At 38.9% G+C, this 19,976-nt stretch overlaps 1 protein-coding gene across 3 annotated transcripts; it reads left to right on the top strand.

Moving 5' to 3' along the window:
- Window positions 1-985: 985 nt before the first annotated feature.
- On the top strand, window positions 986-18,954 carry LOC143040658 (peptidyl-tRNA hydrolase 2, mitochondrial-like). 3 transcript variants are annotated; one of them, XM_076211886.1, is made up of 5 exons: window positions 986-1,158; window positions 5,638-5,694; window positions 13,601-13,693; window positions 15,226-15,315; window positions 18,162-18,954. In XM_076211886.1, the coding sequence occupies exons 1-5, from the start codon at window positions 1,132-1,134 to the stop codon at window positions 18,354-18,356; spliced, it is 462 nt and encodes a 153-aa protein (XP_076068001.1). In that variant the 5' UTR covers window positions 986-1,131; the 3' UTR covers window positions 18,357-18,954. The 3 variants fall into 3 exon arrangements, with proteins under 3 accessions (XP_076068001.1, XP_076067999.1, XP_076068000.1); XM_076211884.1 differs by lacking the exon at window positions 986-1,158 and adding an exon at window positions 1,436-1,802; XM_076211885.1 differs by lacking the exons at window positions 986-1,158; window positions 5,638-5,694 and adding an exon at window positions 1,452-1,802.
- Window positions 18,955-19,976: the final 1,022 nt, after the last annotated feature.

The raw sequence follows: 19,976 nt of genomic DNA, 5'->3' as shown, positions 1-19,976 counted from the left end.
TTGGTATGTATGTATGTTCAGTGTTGTACCCAAGTGGAGATTTGGATGATCCACCAATGGTATTTTTGGGGTACTGGTTAGCAGGATTTGGTGGAAAATTCTCATAGAACACACTATGAACCTGATACAATTACATAAAATGCAGGGAGAGGGGAATCGTGGGGAACATGTAGTTCGGTGAGAGAGGTTCAGTGTAAACAAGAAAAATAGGTGTGTGTGGGGGAGGGGACCCAAAAAATAGTTTTTCTCTTAAACGTAGTTGCATAAGGCTAAGCAATAGATTATGGGAGGCATTTCCAGTATCTAAATATATCTTCTAATTCTTCGAAATATAGATGTCACCAATGAATAATATGTTTCATCCAATTGGCACACCTCTACCAATCTAGGGTTAAATGCGTTATACTACCTCAACTGTACTTCCATGACGTCACTTTTTGTCATATGACGAAATACCAATTCCTAATATGATATTTATTAGTTTTAATGAATAGCGTATTAATTCAACTATAGCAGCTTTTTGTCAGACATTTCTGACGAATTGTAATCATTCCTGGAAATGGACCAACTTGTACAAATGTTTTCAATAATGACTTGATCGGTGTGATGAAATTGCCACGTGAAATTAAATTATAGACTCAATTAACGAAACAACTTATTTCTAAGAATCCTGATTTATGGAAGAGAATAGTAGAACAAATATTCTTTTTTTATTATTACAAACTGGGAAAAGCAAAGGAAATAACATTATCTTTTAATTAAATAGAATTACATAATGCTAGATCATAAAATGTGGAGTACTTTCCTAATACCCATGCACATTTTCTAGTTCAACGGAATGTAAATGTCATTACATGAATCAATATATATTTCTTTATATTTAATGTTCTCACTTTGCTCAAATGTGTTGCCATGACGTCACCTATGACGTAGTATGACGAAATGTCAATTCATAAAAATGATAAAGCCAGATGGCCAGCTATAAAACTAGATGTTCTTTAGCTCTTATCGATACCGTGCAAAGCTAGCTAAAGTTAAAGTCGACAAATTAGGATAATTTCTGGAGATAAGAGTAAAAATCTGCTAAAGTTGTTTAATTAATAAATTACACTGCTTAGTTTTACGAGGAAAATGGCACACGGGAAAACCCGTATAAAGGTATGTACTTTAAACATTAGTTCATCTTTAAAGTGTCCTGATTTATAAGATAAAATATAAAGAAAATCATGTTGTGAAAGAAAAAGTAACATTCTGTACACAAAAATAAAAAAAACAGCGTTCTCAATCTGAAGTCCTGGCAGTATCCGTGACACACTTGGACTAGAAACGAGTACACAATGAAGTATTCATTGTATAAACGAAAGTAAAATGCACGTGTTTTGCCATGATTATTTCAACCTATAGATTATTCTTGAATTTTGTTATACTCGTAGCTACGAACAAAATTTAAGTCATCAATGGAAAATATGATTTTATATAACGATAGTACTTAATTTGACATCTCGCCTGTTCTTATATTGTAAACATCAATATATGTCTCCAGGTGGTGCAATGTGACACAGGGATTCAAAGTATTTAAGCAGCAAGTAATAACAGCTGTCAGATTTCAGTAACTGAATACAGTGTGAAGGCGTGTACAGGAATAACCCAAAATGATTCCCATCTTAACAAATTTATTGACACAACCCGGTGTCTTAGTAGGCATGGGTGTAGGTGTATGTATAGGATTCGTAGTTCGAGGCTCTATTCCTGGAGAGTATAAAAAGAACATCGGGGAAAGTGAAAAAGAAGAGTGGGATGAGGTAAGTACATAGACAAACCAATATATTTAGGTGAATGGGTTGAAGACTACCCTTAAGGTGTGTTTACATAAGGCTGAGCTCATGAATGATGATGATTCAAGCGAATTCTTTCTTCAGACTTTTAACTTTAGTCTTTTGTCTTTGAACTTAATGTTTCAGACTTTAGTCTCTTGTCTTTGAACTTAATGTCTGCTCTCCCACAGGTACCATTACCATTCTGTTGGGTAGCACTTCCTTGGGTAAAATTCTAGAATCCTGCAATTACAAAACATATGGGAATGGTGTCTAATAGACTAATTATCTAATAGCTCCTAACCTAACATACATAACCTAACGTAATCATTCCATAGAAAAAATAGCTATTTGAAGTGCCAAAAAGCAAAAAGCAAAAAATGTGTTTGTGCGGTATTGGAATAGAACTCAGTTACTTCAGAAGTGCACAACTAAGCAATATACTAATAAAAAATTAAAATGTTGCCAAAAGCAATACACTAGACGAAACTTGGACATCGGTAAGATTAGAGATGCCATGATTGTTTAGTTTGTTGTCAATGATGAAATAACAAGAGTCTAATAAATTGGTCTAGTCTAGTCTGATGACCTATAATAGGGATGCTAAATATTTATCCCATTGGTCATTGGAGGTTAGGTTAGACTAGACCTGAGTTTATTAAACTCCCATTAGTTTATCTTTGACAACAGACAAAAACAAATGTGGTGTCTCAACACTTGCTGACATCCGAGTCCTAGCTAATGTATTACATTTAGCAACTTTATTTGTCATTGATTTCTGCCACTAAAAACATACATTACATTAATGTATTATAATATACAAAATTCATATTTAATTTTCTATTGATATATTGCTTAGGTGTGCACTTCCGGAGATTTACGTAGAACTCGTTTGTGTAGAGTCCAACAATTTTTTGTGATAATAGCCTGAGCTTTTTGGCCTTGCCATGAAAATGATGAGTATTAGTGCCTTGCCTGAGCAATATGGTTGAAGATGAAGATTACTTTACAAGTGTGGGGTGCTGAAATGGGAGGGATATTGGGTAGATGTTAACGTGTATGAAGTGATTGTCACTCTACTTACAAGAGAAAGGGTGTATTTTGAAAGTTTGGGTAAATGTAAGGTTTTGCATGGTAATTAGGCTCACAGTTACTCAATTTTGTTAGTAAGAGAGTACTTTCTAATGATAGTTCTAATAATGTGGTCAGGAGCAAATAATAATGGTGTAATCTAATTTTTAAATTTATGAAAGTGATCTATTCTAACTGAGATGATGATCAACTTGCAAACATGAACTAACTTAGTTTAAGACATACCAAGGAGTGCCAATGTCTTATCCCTTGCTCTCCATCTCCATGAAAGAGTAGAAAGGGTGGGTGTAATGAGTAGAATAATAATAATCCATGTCCTTGTCCTTGCCACATAGTAATAATACTATTGTTTGTTTTTGATGGATGTTTCTTAAAAACTGTTATTGTAGAATGAATAAATATCATAAGGGCAAAGAAGAAAAATAGGCCAAAGTGATTAGCATCTATAGATATATGGCAAGTGATGCATGAATTTGATTGATTTGAAAGTTTAATAGCATTATTATTTATTTCCAATGATTTACTGATGAAAATTACTTCCTTAAAAAGCAATAGATAAAAAAGGTGAGACTGATGTATAAGATAATGTGACCATACACATTGTATAATATTCCTTTATTAACATATGTCATATTTAGACCAGTACAGCCATATTCATCTGTACATATAATGAGGAAGTGAATATAAAACAGGTGATTGCCAGTAGAAATGAGTGTCAGATTCCTTCATGACAGCAATAAAACTATTGGGAATTTTTTTTACCGACAATATTTTTAACAGAGGATCATGTATATGCTGATTTCCCAGTATAGTTCCCAAGATTGTTGGGGCAAGGGTAAGGAAAGTGAATAGAAAGTAAGTGTTTTTCAATGGAAATGAGTGATGGATCCCATCACAACAATAAGAAAACTATTTGAAAAAAAAAAAAAATCAAATCAAATAAGAATCAACACATTGCATGTATGATGACTTGAATTATTACCAAAATGATTACCATCTGAAACCATAAATACCAGGTTTTGTGGTCAGTGTGTTCATACACATGTTGGTTTGATGAGGCAGGTCTGTATATTCTGCTTCTGTCAAGGATCAACCTTTTGTTCAGTTTCAATATATGTTGTGTTACATTACATAGATACTGGATGTAGGTTAGTATGTTCACTGGCAGACTGGATTAGAGCATTGCTACTTGTGGTGGAGGTCAAGGTGGCAGCAGTTTGAACCTTGCCACTAGCAAGTTGGACCAAGGGCTTGGTTTATTAGATTCTACACTACAAAATCCTCCGTAAAGGGGTAAATTTGTGACTAAACTGAATCATCAATCATAGTCATGATCTGTCCTGATATGATTTTTAACATGGATTGATGAGACCTAAATGGCTGAATATAATAGAGAAGAGAGTTACATATGTAGGATGTTTGTTGGGTTTTGGGATACGGATTATGCATGCTCTTTTCTGTATTTACCTAGTTGTATTTTGCGGGAGAAGAGCTATGCTCGTAGGGACCTGCAGTTGTATCTTTCTGCATCCAGTTCTTTCTTAAAGTTGCGTATAGTTTTAGCGCTCACTGTTTTCTCTTTCAATTTAGTCCATGTATCAATCACTATGTGGAAAGCTATTATTTTTCAGATCTTCTGTAACTGTCCTTCTTAAGTTTCTTCTTGTGTCCCCTTGTATTTCTTCTGTCCCATTTAAGTAGGTCATCCATATCAAGGATTTCCATTCCTTTCATAATTCTAGATATGGATATCAAATCGCCTCTTTCTCTTCTTTGCTCCAGAGTTAATAAGTTTAGTTTGTCCAATCTTTGTTCGTATGTCAACATGCTGAGTGTTGGTGCCATCTTTGTTAGTGCTTTTTGAATTCCTTCTAGTTTCTTTATGCTTTTTTTTTTTTGTACTGGGTGTCCATAGTGACACTGCATACTCTAATTTTGGTCTTGTCAGTATAACTAGGATTTTCTTCACCATTTCCTCGTCCATGTAGTCAAAGGCCACTGTGTTGCGGTATTAGTGTGCAACCAAGAATGTTTGAATATAGCTGTGAGGGCTTTTGTTGTTCCTGGGCTCAGATGTTGTTTCAAGTGGTAGTTTGATATGTTGTCTGGGTCATCCAAATGTGATTTCATCTGTTTCTTGATGGCTTTTATTGTATGGGTATGGTAGCCTCAGTGTTTAGCTTTATATTGGTTTTATTGTATTTATTTATTTTCTTGTTGAGACATTGTGACAAGTTGAAAAAGGTGGAAAAAGATAGTCACGGGTCTCATTCCGAGTTTACTTCTGATCGGTTTTGCTTGTAGTCTTCACTCCATACAGAGTTGTAGGTACAATCACCCTTTCATACAATCTTCTCTTTCCATCCATTCCCAGATGCCCATTTCTTATGGCACTTTTCAGTCCCCCAATTTACCTTCGCTTACACTCCTCCATTTCCTGCCACATGCAACCCCAAATACATAAAATTATGTGTTCCATCTAGCTTCTCTCCTCTAAGGTAGCATGTATTGTTAAATAGGATTCAGAGAAGCACAGAAACTTTCATTGGATGTGGTTTGGAAGGTAGCTGCTCTTTAGAACTTGTAATGTTGAGTGTATGGGTTACACTAAATAGAACAAGTTAGTGCCATTTTCTTTTCTTTTTATGTGAGTAATACAGGTTTGTGTGTCTAATGTATCCTATTTCACGTTTTTTAATGGTGTTCTGCAACCCTGGTGACCTGCAAACAGGGTAACAAGAGCCAACCTGGTCTACTTCATACATGGGAAAGGAAGGGAGAAGCCAAGGTAATTTAAAGAATATTCATTTATACATACTGTTGATGGTAGTAGTGATGAACATCCACTTTTTGCTTAGAACAGTTATATTTTGATAGGGAATGAGTATTAGAAACTCCTTAAGGCATGGTTTAGGGTTGTGGGGTTAATTTGAGTTCTTAAGATCTATTCAAGGACCTTGACCATCTAGAAAACTGACAATCTTTATCTATACTCGTATATCTCTTAGTTAAATTCCCAGGCTCGGTCTGGGGATGGATTGCTAGCCTACAAGATTGTACCTTGAAGTGGGGTGAGGAGAGGTCTGTGTCTCAAGCTCTTAGACAGCAGTGGTACCACAGGTATACAATTGCCACTAATGGCATATACAGTGGCCGCAAAAAGTTTGGGTGCAAAATTATAGGCGCCCCAACTTTCCCCTAAACTCAAAACATGCGAAAAATACAACTTTCCACCCAAACTTTTCGCTATTTTTCAATGCTAGCGTTTGTACCCGTATTTAGCCGAGACAATACACACTATTTGGCAACTCTGTTTAGGCGCACTCGATGTCACATGGAGTCACTTTCTAAACATCTCTCACGGAGAGTAGTCTTTTTTTTGCGGTGGTCTCTGTTTTTGTGCCTTGATATCTCCGTAATGGGAAGTGGTAAAGAGCTGGAAAGAGACACAGTTGTTACAATCATAACCCTCTATAAGGAGGGTTATAAGTGTAAAGATATTGCTACTCGTGTGGGAATTGGAGTGCGTCAAGTGCAAAAGTGGACCAAGAAATTTCGAGAAGAAGGAAGTGACATCATTCGTACTCCAAAGCATCGCTCTGGTCGGCCAAGGAAGATATCAAATCGTACTTCTACGGTTCTAACTGCCTCCTAATAACCGTAGGAGGCAGTTAGAACCGTAGAAGTACGATTTGATATCTTCCTTGGCCGACCAGAGCGATGCTTTGGAGTATGAATGATGTCACTTCCTTCGTCTCGAAATTTCTTGGTCCACTTTTGCACTTGACGCACTCCAATTCCCACACGAGTAGCAATATCTTTACACTTATAACCCTCCTTATAGAGGGTTATGATTGTAACAACTGTGTCTCTTTCTAGCTCTTTACCACTTCCCATTACGGAGATATCAAGGCACAAAAACAGAGACCACCGCAAAAAAAAGACTACTCTCCGTGAGAGATGTTTAGAAAGTGACTCCATGTGACATCGAGTGCTCCTAAACAGAGTTGCCAAATAGTGTGTATTGTCTCGGCTAAATACGGGTACAAACGCTAGCATTGAAAAATAGCGAAAAGTTTGGGTGGAAAGTTGTATTTTTCGCATGTTTTGAGTTTAGGGGAAAGTTGGGGCGCCTATAATTTTGCGCCCAAACTTTTCGCGGCTACTGTACAGTGAGACCTCTTATTAACGGACGTTAATTAGCTGTGTTTGCGGTGTTTTTGCTGTGTTTTCAGTGTTTTGGAGTAGTTTTTGGGTGGCATAGTGATTGCACGCACTAAACAACAGCACCAAAAACACAGCGAAAACACAGCTAATTAACGTCTGTTAATGAAAGGTCTCACCGCACAGAATTGATGCATTTGAGGCAAAGGATAGAAACGAGTTAGTAATCAGAGGAACCTAACATCAAGGAAAACTTGCCAGAGTTGTTCATATGAAGCTCTGAGGGCAAATATGACAAGCTTTGCCTTGCAGACCCTTGGTCAGAATATTGTAGGTCTCAACCCCAGGTCCTTTTCTTATTAAAATTGAGAAAACTTTGGGTTGGGATGTACCTGTAGCTTCTGTCTGTAACCACTACACACAACCATCACATTGACTTTCCATAACGAGAGTGTCTGGGATGTCTCCAAGCACTTGAGAGGGAATGAATTTGTTTGCTTCTATAGCCAAGTGCTGTGTTTACCTAATTGTAATGTACGGGAAAGATGCAACATGCTCATAGGATCCTGTAAATTTTCTTCATTGATCATAGGTTTAAATTTGTTAATGATTTTAGATTGGACAAGCAGCATTTCATTTTTTCACCATTCACTTTATAGCCTTTGTATATCCCCTCTTTTTTTTTTTCTTTTTTTTTATAATTTATAATTTATCCTCTTTCTCTCTCTCTTTCTCTCTCTGTCTCTCTCTCTCTCTCACTCTCCCCCTTTCTCCCTCCCTTTGTCCCTCTCTTTCTTTTTCTCTTTCTGTTGTGAAAGACAGCATGAGCTTTGGAGAGCCTGAATGTCATCCATCAGTCAATCTCAAGGGCCTCACTTATAGACTGACACCACACCTGTCATCATAAATCATTCATTCTGCTGATGTCATAAACTTTCCAGCTGTGTGACATTTTGGTAGAAGCAGGGTCATAGTGTAGTCTCCTTTCAAAGTTAGATCAAGTATTCAAAGTGAGGGAGGGAAGATTCAGGGATGTCTGATAAACTAAAAAATGTAAGAGCAACTAGTACCCTATATGGGTGTACAGTCAGACCTTACCCAGCATGAGTGTTACGTTCCTTAGCCCATTGTGACAGACAACATTTGTGTTTGGCAAATAGCAGGTCTTATGTGAAAAAATAGGTTAGGTTCCCAGACCCTTTCCAGACACTGGCACACAACACAACCCGGCAGGCTATTCAAATAGTGCTATTGTGAATCATGATTGTGTTCGGCAAATGCTGGGATATAACTTTGTGTAAACATGAAATTTCATTCACAGTGAAGTCGTGTTGGGCGAGGTCTGATAGTAATTCAAAATACTTATGCAAAAATGATCCTTCACTTTTAAGTGATTCTATAGATCACAATTGTAATGCCATTTTTGGTGTGTGGGTATTTAATGTGTAGAATATTATTTGTAAGACTGGATTAGTTTCTTGTATGAGATTGTGATTGCTGTAGTTATTAAGAAGGTTTTGTAGTTATGGGTGTTTTGTTGTCATTCCCTAGACTGACTGAGCTGTCCCATCTCCTTGAGGAATGCCACAGCTGGAGTGGGATGTTTCCACAAAACCCTTGTAGAGTGTATATTGTGTGTATGGCATGCATGATTGTGTACAATGCAGTTTACCATAATGTGTTGTATAATATGAAGTGATGCATCCTGGACAGTTATCTGTGGTGCAATCATCCAGCCTCTTCTGGTAGCTTAGTGGGGCTGGATGGTGTCCCCACTGCAGTCTGAGTGTTTTCAATAGAGAGGCATAGTATGTATTTGTGTTCTACTGTCCAATTGGTGAGAAATGTGGCTGTAGATTTGGTTGGGGCTATTTTAAGTCAGCAGTGAACCAGGTGTTGAGTGTTGTTGTTGTTGTTGTCATTCCCTAGACTGTCTGTCCGAGCAGTCCCGTCTCCCCAAGGAATGCCATAGCCGAAACTGGGTTTTCCCACAAATCCTTTATAGAGCGTATGTTGTGTTGTTTGCATACATGATTGTGTATAATGCAGTCTTCCATTATGTGTTGTATGGTATGGGGTGAAGTGTTACATCTTGGGCAGCTGTTCACAACGCGGTCATCCAGCCTCTTCTGGTAGCTTAGAAGTGCTGGGTGGTGACCGCACCGCAGTCTGGCCAAGTGGACTCTGTCCTTTCGTGGGAGAGAGGATTCAGAAGGGTGGATATCAGGGGGTCTGGCATGCAGCAGTGAGTTGTCTTTCAGTGTGTTAATGGAGCGGTGAGTGATATGATTATGAATATGTTTCCGGAGGCTGGTATTTGGTGGTTGTTGAGGAAGAGAAGAGAGTATCTGTGCGTGATAAAGGTCTTTGGGTGTTGTTTTAATGTCCTTAATTGGACATTAAGGTCCTGGAGCTGCAGCGTCTACGTCGTGGGACCACCCCCCAACTCCAAGAGTTGGGGGCCAAAAGGCAGCAACTACCCCTGGCCACCGGTGTTGAGTGTGTCCAGGTATGGTTGTAGTATTTCTGCGTCTTCAGATATTACAGTATGTGCATGTAAATGTCATGTCATCTGCATAGAAAGAGATTTGTATTTTTGAGGTGTGGGGTGTGGGTATATTGTGTATGTATAGATTAAAGAGTGTGGGGGATAGAACTGAACCCTGTGGTACTCCGTTCCCTAAAGTATCTGGTATGTGATAATTGGGCATTGTATACCTCATAGGCATTTCTATGTGCCAGATAATTGAACAGCCTTTTTTGGTATATCTATGTTGTATATTTTCTATGTCAGATTGAGAAGTGTTCTGTATGGGGGTTTATCTGAATTGATGCCATTGAAAACTTGTGGGAGGTTTATCAGCAGAGTGTTTGAGGAGTGTAGTGGTTTAAAACGGTTGTGATTCAGCAAAGGGGGTATAAGGCATAATAAGTTGTAGTATGAGGTGTTCTGTGACTTAGAGGGGTGCAGAGAAGTGTGATGCTGGAACTGTTGGGTTTGGGGATTGTAATGATTTTCCCATGCTACCAGATGTTGGGTAATGCTGTGTGAATAGTTGTAGTTTGCAATATTGGTGAGCGCATGTATGCACTGTGGACCAAGGTGCCTTAGGTGGATGTTACTTGTGTTGTCAGGGCCACAGGCAGATGAGTACTTGAGGTTATGGATTATATGCTTTGTCTGGCTGTCTGTGAAGGGTGTGTAGTCTAGGTTGGTAGAGAAGTCTTTCTTACATGGAGTGATGTGTTGATTGTCAGGGTGAGGGATGAGATGGCTTGTCTGTGCAAAATTGTTTATGAGTGTGTTTGCTTGTTGTCTGAGGATAAGTTGACTGCTGTTATGGTTACTGCTGTGTGAGAGCATATTGAGTGTCTTGTGCTGTTTTTTTTTCATGATCAGATGTGTTGACAATTGTTTGCCAATTTAGTGTTTTTTGTTTATGTATTTTGTTGGTGATCTCAGTGTGTGCTTGTATTTGGCCTGTTATGTTCTGAGGGATAGGTGTGGGGGTATTGTTTATAAGTGTGTCACATAGTCTGATGAGGCTTTGGATTTCTGATGTAAAGTTTGGGTTGTGTGATTTTCTGTTCCCTCTGTGGATGTATTGTCTGCATTTTGCATGGTTGTATTGAAGGTGTGCACAGCAGTGTCTATGTCTGTGGTTGGTGTACTGTTCAGTGTCTCAAATTGTGTAACTCTGTCTACTCTTACCTTCTCTGGTCCCCTTTCACCACTCTGTTGTTGCTATGGGCCAACTTTCTTTTCTGTATAGTTTTGTATTTTGTCTCTCACTTTTTACTTTTTTATCACCATGTATGATAGTCATTCACAATATTCTTCTGTAGGAAGCCCCTTTGCCCCTGATCATCTGACTTAGTCCAGTTTCATTCCTCTGTATAAGAGAGGGGAATTAAACAGAGCTTAAATTTTCTTTTGTTTTTTCCTGAATAGTAATACACTTGGTTCATCTAGTTACACCAAGGGACTCCCATCTGGAATCCTCAATTTGTTCACTAGGTTAGCTCGCATTGATGTCATGATTTCTTTAGTCCAATGATCTTTACTTTTACATCTAAATACTTCCCATAAGGTCATAACTTTACTTTTGTAAACCAATTGAATTTTCCTCCACCCTTTCTCCAATCATAAAGGCTGTTACAAACCCCATAAACAATACAGCTTACTCAAGCAATCGCAAAATCAATGCACTACTGACTTAGCATACTGTTACATCAGTATAATACAGCAATGAAATCAAGTCCCCAACGGCTGTTTGTAACCTATTAAAATATCATCTAGAAATACACCTAGAACTGTATTCATTAATCTCATGTAAGTTAATGGACTATTACATAACCCAAATGGGATTTGTTTGAACTCAGTGTCCTGTTTGAGTGTGAATTCTTGTGAGTCTTCATGCAACTCAATCTACCAAAAAGCAGACTTGATATCTATAGTGCTTAAGTACCTATTCACAATTCCCAAACTTCTAAAAATTTCACCTATTACTGGTAATGGTAATTGGTCAGGTATGGTCTATTTATTCAATTCCCTATAATCAATAACTGGACGCATGGTACAATCTGATTTTGGCACCAGAAGCAGAGGGAAGTTCCACTTTTACTATGTTCAATAATATCCTGCAATAACATTTCAGTGATGAATTTATCTACAATGCCTAGTTTGGAATGTAGTAATCTGTAGGCAGGTATATAGATAGGTTGAGTCCCTGATTTTAATTTGATCTCATGTTTTAAAACAGTTGTTTTGCCCAAGGCAAAGCAATTGCTTTATTGTACTTCAAGAGCAAAGCAACTAAGCTTTCATCCAACTCAGGACAACTAGTAGGTTCTAGTTGATTCTTGTATTTCTCTCCCAAATCTGTTTCTTCCTGAACTGAACGGGTTGATGAAATTGGTGATTCTACCTCCTCATTACTCATTTAAAATCTTAATGGGTTTTGTACAAACTTGAAAACATCCTATTTGTGTACCTTTTCTTAAGCCTATGTCTTTATTCAAAGTACTAATCACTAATATTTCTACCATGTTCTTGTTTGTCTTATAAATCCCTGAGTCCAATTTTAAACCTTTTAATCTAATTGATTCTGGGATGGTTAAAATTTCAGTCTACAGTGACTCCTTTCAACTGCACTCTACCCTGTTAATTGCTCAGGAGTATAACATTGACTTTATTATGCCACCTTCCACAATTACCAGATTCGTTTGTAGTTGATTAATTAGTAATTTCTGGGATTTCTTGAACATCTGAGTTGGGTTCACTATAAGAGACTATTTTCTGTTGGTCTGGACCATTCTACCCCACTATCCAACCTATCATTATTATCTTCCCTATTTATTTCAAGAGATTCTCTGATTACTGTTACTGGCTCTAAGTCTGGTTGATTTAAAAATGGGATTAATTGTGATTTCACTAAGATCCCTAACTCAGCAGGATGTATGACCATGCTCTCTTTTCTCATACTTGCAAATCCTATCAATAAATCTCCAGAAAAAACAGATTCTTCTACAACTATCACTGGAATGTGCAAATGCTCATTTTTATATATGACCTCTAATTCAACCTTACCTAATATTTTTAACTGACTTCCAGTTACTCCTTGCAATGAGTAATGGATTGGTTCCAAGATTTTCACTCCTGGTTTCAATTGGTTTAAAACTTGACTAGTTATAACATTAACTACAGATTCTGTATCATTAAATATTTGAATAGGTTTATTGAACACTAATGTGTAAGGGCAGGTGGCAGGGGATTTCTTTTGGCTGTTTAGCCCCCAACTCTTGGGGTTAGGGGGTAATCCCACAAAATAGATGCTGCCACACTAAGACCTGTTTTTTTTTTGTTTCTTATGGTGCTGATATATATTTGTATAAGTTTTGATCAGGCATTGTATAATTCATGCACAGGTATTTTGGATTTATTTTGGTAAAAGATCAAAGAGTTGGAATTTAGTTTCAAAAATCGGTTAAGTAGATAAATGCATAAATAAGTAAATTAAAGTGAAGGTAAAGAGCTTGTGTCAAAAGGCCCGTAACAATGGCTGACGTTGTCATCAATGCCCTATGTTTTTGGAGTTGAAAGTGTAAGCAGAAGTCATTGATAGCTGTTGGATGCAGATTTTCCCCCCTTTCTTGTGAATTACATTGATGTGTATCTATATGAATGTATTGCATTGAATGGATGTGTTATGTTATGAATTTGCTTTGATTTTACTGGTGAAAGTGTGGGAAGCAGATGGCATTTGTCTACTGTTCTTTGGATAATCAGGAAGGAAGTGCATCTTGAAAATTTTAGATTTATTGGCCAGGTTAGACTGAGTGCTAGACTTAAGGGCTGCACCACCCCACCTGTTAGGGATGGTGAATTTTGTCTTTGTCATGTAAGGAATTATGTTCATATATCAGTAATATTTTGCAAAGCCAATTTGGTGACATCTACATATAAAGTTGTTTATGAAACTTGGATGCTCTTGAAAACAAGATGTTTAATCTACTTTATTTTTTTTCAGGATGGATTTTTATCAGCAGGTTCTGGACAGCACAAATTAGTACTTGTAGTTCGATCAGATCTAAAGATGGGGAAAGGCAAGGTTGCGGCTCAGGTAATTATTATCATTGGTCTTGTTGTTAACCTCTTGAGTACAATAACACCTATGTATGCATCATGAGCCATGAGCGGGGGATACGAAGACGCCGGCGTTGGCTTCCTGATTATATTTATTTTGTAGTTGTAGCTGAGTGATCCTGTATTCTGTGAACAGGCCTGATCACATTTTCTGTGATGTTATGTTTATTCAGGGTGAAAAGAGAACTAGTATAACAGCAGTAATTTTATGTTTTGTAATGCACCTATTATAATGGATTATTGTACATCAGGCAACCCGATGTGCGTACAAATATTTGACTCGTATTGAAGAGGTTCATGCAAGAGACCTGGAGCAATAGATCGTGTGTGATTGACCATGGTCTTGGATCACATGTTGGACTTGTGATCAACACCTATTGCCATCCTGGATGAGAGCTCAGAGCTCATATATAAATGATCTATGAGTAATGCTGTGACTTTACACACACTCACACCTAACTCCCCTCCCATGAGAGTTGGAGTAGTGGACTTTTTTGTCATTTCACATTTTTTGTTAAACCAGTCTTGTCTCCGGTTCCCCTTCCCACTAGTCTTTGGCACATGTTCGTTCACTCCCCAGTTGTAAATGTCAGGAAAGATTTCCCATTTCCTACTTATTCCTGTGGTATTAATGAATTCCTCCCAGTATGCTTCAAAGAATTTTTTTCAACCCTAAGTAATTGGCTACCCTAATATCGAGTCCCTTGGCTGTGTGATTCATACCTTGGCTCCATTTCCTCATCCTACAGCTGAAATTAAATTGTTATGAGGTCACTTTTTCCTCTGCATGTGTGTGTGTGTGATAATTGTTGCCTCAAGTGTCACAGACTAGAAATCCACAGCCCTGTAGCAGCTGGCAACAGTCAGTAACTGTATGCATATGCAGGCAGAATTATATTATTTGTATAAAAGAATATACATCCTTCAATTTAACAGAAAAAATGGCGGGGGGGGCATCAATCTGATAGATATAAATTCAACATATTTAGTGTGATTTTATGTCAAACTTTCTAAGGATTGTAAGGATGGGTTCTCAGTTAGCCATGATATCCTAGTTGGGGGAGATTCAGGAATTTATTGAGTCACTGGATTTTGTCTGTTGTCTCTGAAATATGTTCAGTGGTGGTCTGAGCGTATTTCTTAATAGTAATAGGTTTGAGAAGTGGAGCATTCAGTTCCTGACTAAGAGTAAAGTAAATTTATACTTTACATATAATTTTTTGTAGAATAGGTGGGCTGTTTTGATTGAATTTTATTTAGACTTGCTTTGGCAAATGGTTTTACTGTAGCTGCATCTGTAGGTTACAATGACCAGACTAAATTAATTTTATTTATTTTATATATTATATGTATATATATATATATATATATATATATGTATATATATATATATATATATATATATATATATTATATGTATATATATATATATATATATATATATGTAAATATAAAATTTATATATTTTTTTTATCGAAGGCTTATTTCTTTGTTTCTTGTTCTTAACAGTGTTCTCATGCAACCTTGAAGGCATACAAACAAGTTAAACAGAACCAGCCTGGTATTCTTCGGACATGGGAAATGAACGGACAACCAAAGGTAATATATACATACATACACCAATGGCACTTTCCCCCTTATAAGAGAGGTAGCCAGTCAAAGGCATAAATCCACTCCCACCAATTTCATCCCCACATACTCCACTCCCATTTACCACCCTTCCCACTCTCTTTTCTTGGCTCCTTGATGACAGGTCATCCCTGCATCTCACTCACTGCCCAGGGTTATAAGCAGTGTAGCAAGACACAGGACACCACAGCAAGGCCACTTCATTTAATTGGTGACCTCCCTCTCTGTTCTCCCATGCAGAAAAAGAGAAGATGGGGAGAAATCCCTTTGGGTTGTGTCAAAATATTGACATACTCTCTCACCCCCCCCATCCCACACCCACTCCTTTTCATGCATCACAGCATCATCATACATTCTCCAATCACTCCTATATGCCTTCTCCTTTCCTTTCTCAACAGACATTCCCCTCTTTCCCAAATGCTCCTTTTACCCGATCCATCCATCTCATCCTTGGTCACACCCTCATGTTCACTCCTTCCACATCTCTTTTACTAGCCTTTCTTCACTCACCCTTTCCATGTGTCCAAACCATCCCAGTACTCTCATCAACCATATCCTCCAACCCCTTTTCCACCCCCGCTCTCCTCCTCACCTCATATCTCACTCTATCCAGCCTAGTAACCTGTACCATACTTCTCAGGCATTTCATCTCCAACACATTTAAACTCCTCTCTTATGCTCCATGTTTCTGCCCCATACAGTGCTGTCAGCACAATCACTCCTTCATAAAATCTCCTCTTAGTATCCATTCCCAATTGTCTATTCTCATTACACTTTAATCCCCCAAGGCATTTATTTGTTCCTCTCCATCTACATTCTACCTCCACTCCTCCCTTTCCCGCTACATTCACAGTTAAATCAGTCTGCAGACTGTAAGTACAGGAATGAATGGTGGTCTGTCTGTAGCTCGAACTCTTGGACGTACGGGTAGATCTCGAACTTCTGAAGGGCCCAGTAGATGGATAATGCTTCTTGTTCAACCACATAGTAGTCACTCTCTGGGAGGCATAGGTGACTGGGATCAGACATCTGGGGTCCAGGAGATTTGGGTGCAGGAGGACCACTACCAGTCTGGTGCTGCTAGCATCGGTTCTGAGAACAAAAGGCATGGATGAGTCGGGGGAGTTGGAGAACAGGGGTAGACTTCAGAGAATCCTTTAGGTGGTGGAACACAACTATGGTAGCATCTGTCTAAGGGATGATCTCTGGGAATTTTTTCTTCAAGAGGCCATGGAGGGTATTGGCTTGGTCTGAAAAAGCAGGAATGAAGTGGGAATAGTAATTTATTGAGCCCATAAAAGAGCAGAGTTGTGTCTTATCCTTGGGCAAGGTAGTCAACCCAGTCTGACATTGTGCAGAACCTTCCCTTCCCTACTGTATGGCCTAGGTATTGGAGCTCAGGGGACCCAAACTCACATTTCGAAGCCTTGGCAGAGTCTCTGGTGTTGTAAAGAAGCTAACAGGACCCTTAGAGATTACAAGTGTTCTTCCCATGTCGGAGTGGGCACCAACAAGTCATCAAGGTAGGCATAGGTGTGCAGTACATCTCAAAGAACGGTTCTCATCAGATGGGAGAAGCATCCTGGGGCGTTGACCATACCAAAAGGCATGACCGCAAAGTGGAACAAACTGCAGCAAGTCTTGAAAGCCGTTAGGGGATTAGTGTCCAGAGCAAGAGGTATCTACCAATAACTCATGGTTAGATCTATTTTGGATATTTTGGAAAGGTAACAGGCTCCCAAGAGCCCAGAAAATATGGCTAATGCATCACCTACCAGTTGGCATCAAACTTGGTCTGGATGTTGAGCTGGCGGCAGTCTAGGCAGAAGCGGTGCATGCCATTCTTCTTTCTTACAGCCAGTAGAGGTGAGCAGTAAGGGGAGGAAGATGGCTCGACAGTTCCCATCTTGATCTGTTGTTGGAGGTCCTTATGGAGCTGTGGCTCTAGGGCTAAAGGAAGAGGGTAGGTGTGGTGGAGTTTGAACTCTTGTGGGTTGAGTAGCTCCACGCAATGTTTGATGGTGGGCGTGCATCCAGGTAAATCAGAGAACATATTGGCATTCTCCTTCAGGAGCTCCTGAAGGACAGACTGTTGATGTGCAGAGAGTTTTGGGAAGATGTGGCAATCTTCCCAGGTCTGGGTTTGATGAGAAGGGATTTCTTAGTCTCGCAAGTCTCCTTCTTCCCTGGGGGCTTCCCATGCCAGGGCAGTGGTAGCAAAAACTGTGTCAACAGGGTCTGATGCAGAGACTAGCATTTATGTCGTGGTCCTCTGGGTATAGGGAGTCGAACTGCCAGTCAGCAGACGACCTGGCTGGCCCCATGAGCTTCCCTTGGTAGGCCTTGGAGGTCCAAAAACTGTGTCAACAGGGTCTGATGCAGAGACTAGCATTTATGTCGTGGTCCTCTGGGTATAGGGAGTCGAACTGCCAGTCAGCAGACGACCTGGCTGGCCCCATGAGCTTCCCTTGGGAGGCCTTGGAGGTCCGATGTCATGGGACGGGCCAGGACGCGCCTTACATGCACAAATCCTGAAAGGATCAATGAGAGCGGAGGGAAGAATTAAATTTTCTGTAGCATTCTGCAGGAAAATTGTAAATGTTAAATCCCTGAGGAATTGACTTGAATCTACAGCTGTGAGGTGGCTAGTATTCATTATGAACACAGTGAATCCTTACTGGGCAGAATAGTACTAGTCCATTGCACAGGTTCTCGTGTAGGAAAATAGTAGTAATGTGTAATGAAGATGCAACTGTGCTGAGTTATACAAATAGTTATAATTTCATTATTCAATATTGTATTTCTTGAATTTACAGGTTGTGGTGAAAATAGATAATGAAGAAGACCTAATAGAACTCACTGCAACTGCTAGAACTGTAGGACTAACCACAAGTTTGATCCAAGATGCCGGAAGAACCCAAATTGCCCCAGGATCTCGAACTGTCCTTGGTGTAGGACCTGGCCCTTCAGACCTTGTAGACCAAGTCACAGGCCACCTGAAGCTGTATTGACCCCTAGACTGTTATTTATTTAATTTGTTATAAAGATGTTTCCTCTTTTCAAACTCCATACTGGGGTATTGACTGGATATATATATATATATATAATTATTTATTTATTTATTTATTATTATTATTATTTTTTTTTTTTCCCATCTTATCTGCATTCAATACTTTATGGACTTAGGTGACACCCCTATGGACCAGAGTTGCACAACATTATTTTATGTCTATTTGGAGACAAGTATCCAGTCAGAATAATGCTGAATCATTTCTTAACTTTTGCTCTTCCTAAATCTCCTGTACTACTTGTAGGACATAATTCATCTTGTGCTTTTGTACTCCTATCCTCGGCAATTTGGGGAAGGCCTTCAGTATTCATGTATTATAGTGAAATTCCAGTAATCAGAATGGCAGTAAACCAAAATTCATTCTAATTATCATATTTTGGGTATCTTTGGGTAGGACCCCTGAAAGCAATGTGAAAATAATTCGGGTTGATGATTCAGTTTTATGTCATGAACTCCCCTTATCAGGAGGCTAGGACGGTGCCCCTTACAGAGGACTTTGTAGCATTAGCATAATTAGTAAATAAAGATGTGATATTTTACGAGCTGTTTTATTACCCACCAGTAATGAAAAGGATAAAAAGAAAGAATACCAGGGGAAGCTGAAAGAACAGTGTGAGGTGGTGAGAGATACGGGGTGAAACAGGAGAACAGTGAGTCCTCCTTATACGGTAAATTCAGTTATGGTATTTGGTAATTACTACCCTTGATTCTATTTACGGTAAGAAAAATTCACAGATACGGTATCTGCTCATGTTTTGATGAGGAAAGAGCAGGGAGAAGGTACATTTGCCATATCCCATTATCACATGTTATAATGGGTTTGGTATACAGTAATTTCAATTTGCTGTAAGGTTTTCAGAAATGCAAATGTACAGTATAATGAGGACTTACTGTAGAAGAATGGGTAGGTTTCAAAGAGGAAGTGATAAAATGCATAAGATGGTATGTGGGACAATGAGGATGGGAGAGAACAAAGGATAGCCGATGAAAGCTGGAGTAAAGAGGTGAAGGTGGTGTTGGAAGAGAAGCAAGCATATAAGGCTTAGTTGCAAAGTAGAACTGGGGAAGCATGTGAAAGATATAGAAAGAAGCAAAAAGAAGAGTAGACGTGAAGTAGGGTAGTCTGACAGAATTTTGAAAAAAGTAAATTAAAAGATGTTTTGGGAGGAAATGAAGAGAGAAAGGAGTGTGTATCAAGTAGAGGAAAAGGTGAAGGGTGTAAACGGACATTAATGGAAGTAATGCAATTTCCTGGTGGCCATGTTCAACCAACATGAAGTACCTGGTCCTTGCTGTGGTTCACAACAGTGGAAGGGGGGGGTGGTGGAGGTGCAGAGTTGGGTAGAGGCTTACTGCCAGCCATTCCTGTTGGCTATGCTCAACCGATGTTAAGTTACTGGTCCTTGCCATGGGTCACAGCAGTGGAGGGTCAGTTCTCATCAGGGTCTGTACATGAAGAGCTAGAAAAATTAAAGGAAATTAGTAGGTGTATGTTAGTTGGTACTTCCATTGGCTGTCGAGGTCAAGTGTAGTAGCGCTGGAATGGGTAGAGGTGCAATCG

This window comes from Oratosquilla oratoria, chromosome 29 (genome assembly GCF_046742065.1).
Source record: "Oratosquilla oratoria isolate Oo_2021 chromosome 29, ASM4674206v1, whole genome shotgun sequence".
Taxonomy (NCBI): Eukaryota; Metazoa; Arthropoda; class Malacostraca; order Stomatopoda; family Squillidae; genus Oratosquilla; species Oratosquilla oratoria.
This window is presented reverse-complemented; position numbering and strand designations above follow the sequence as displayed.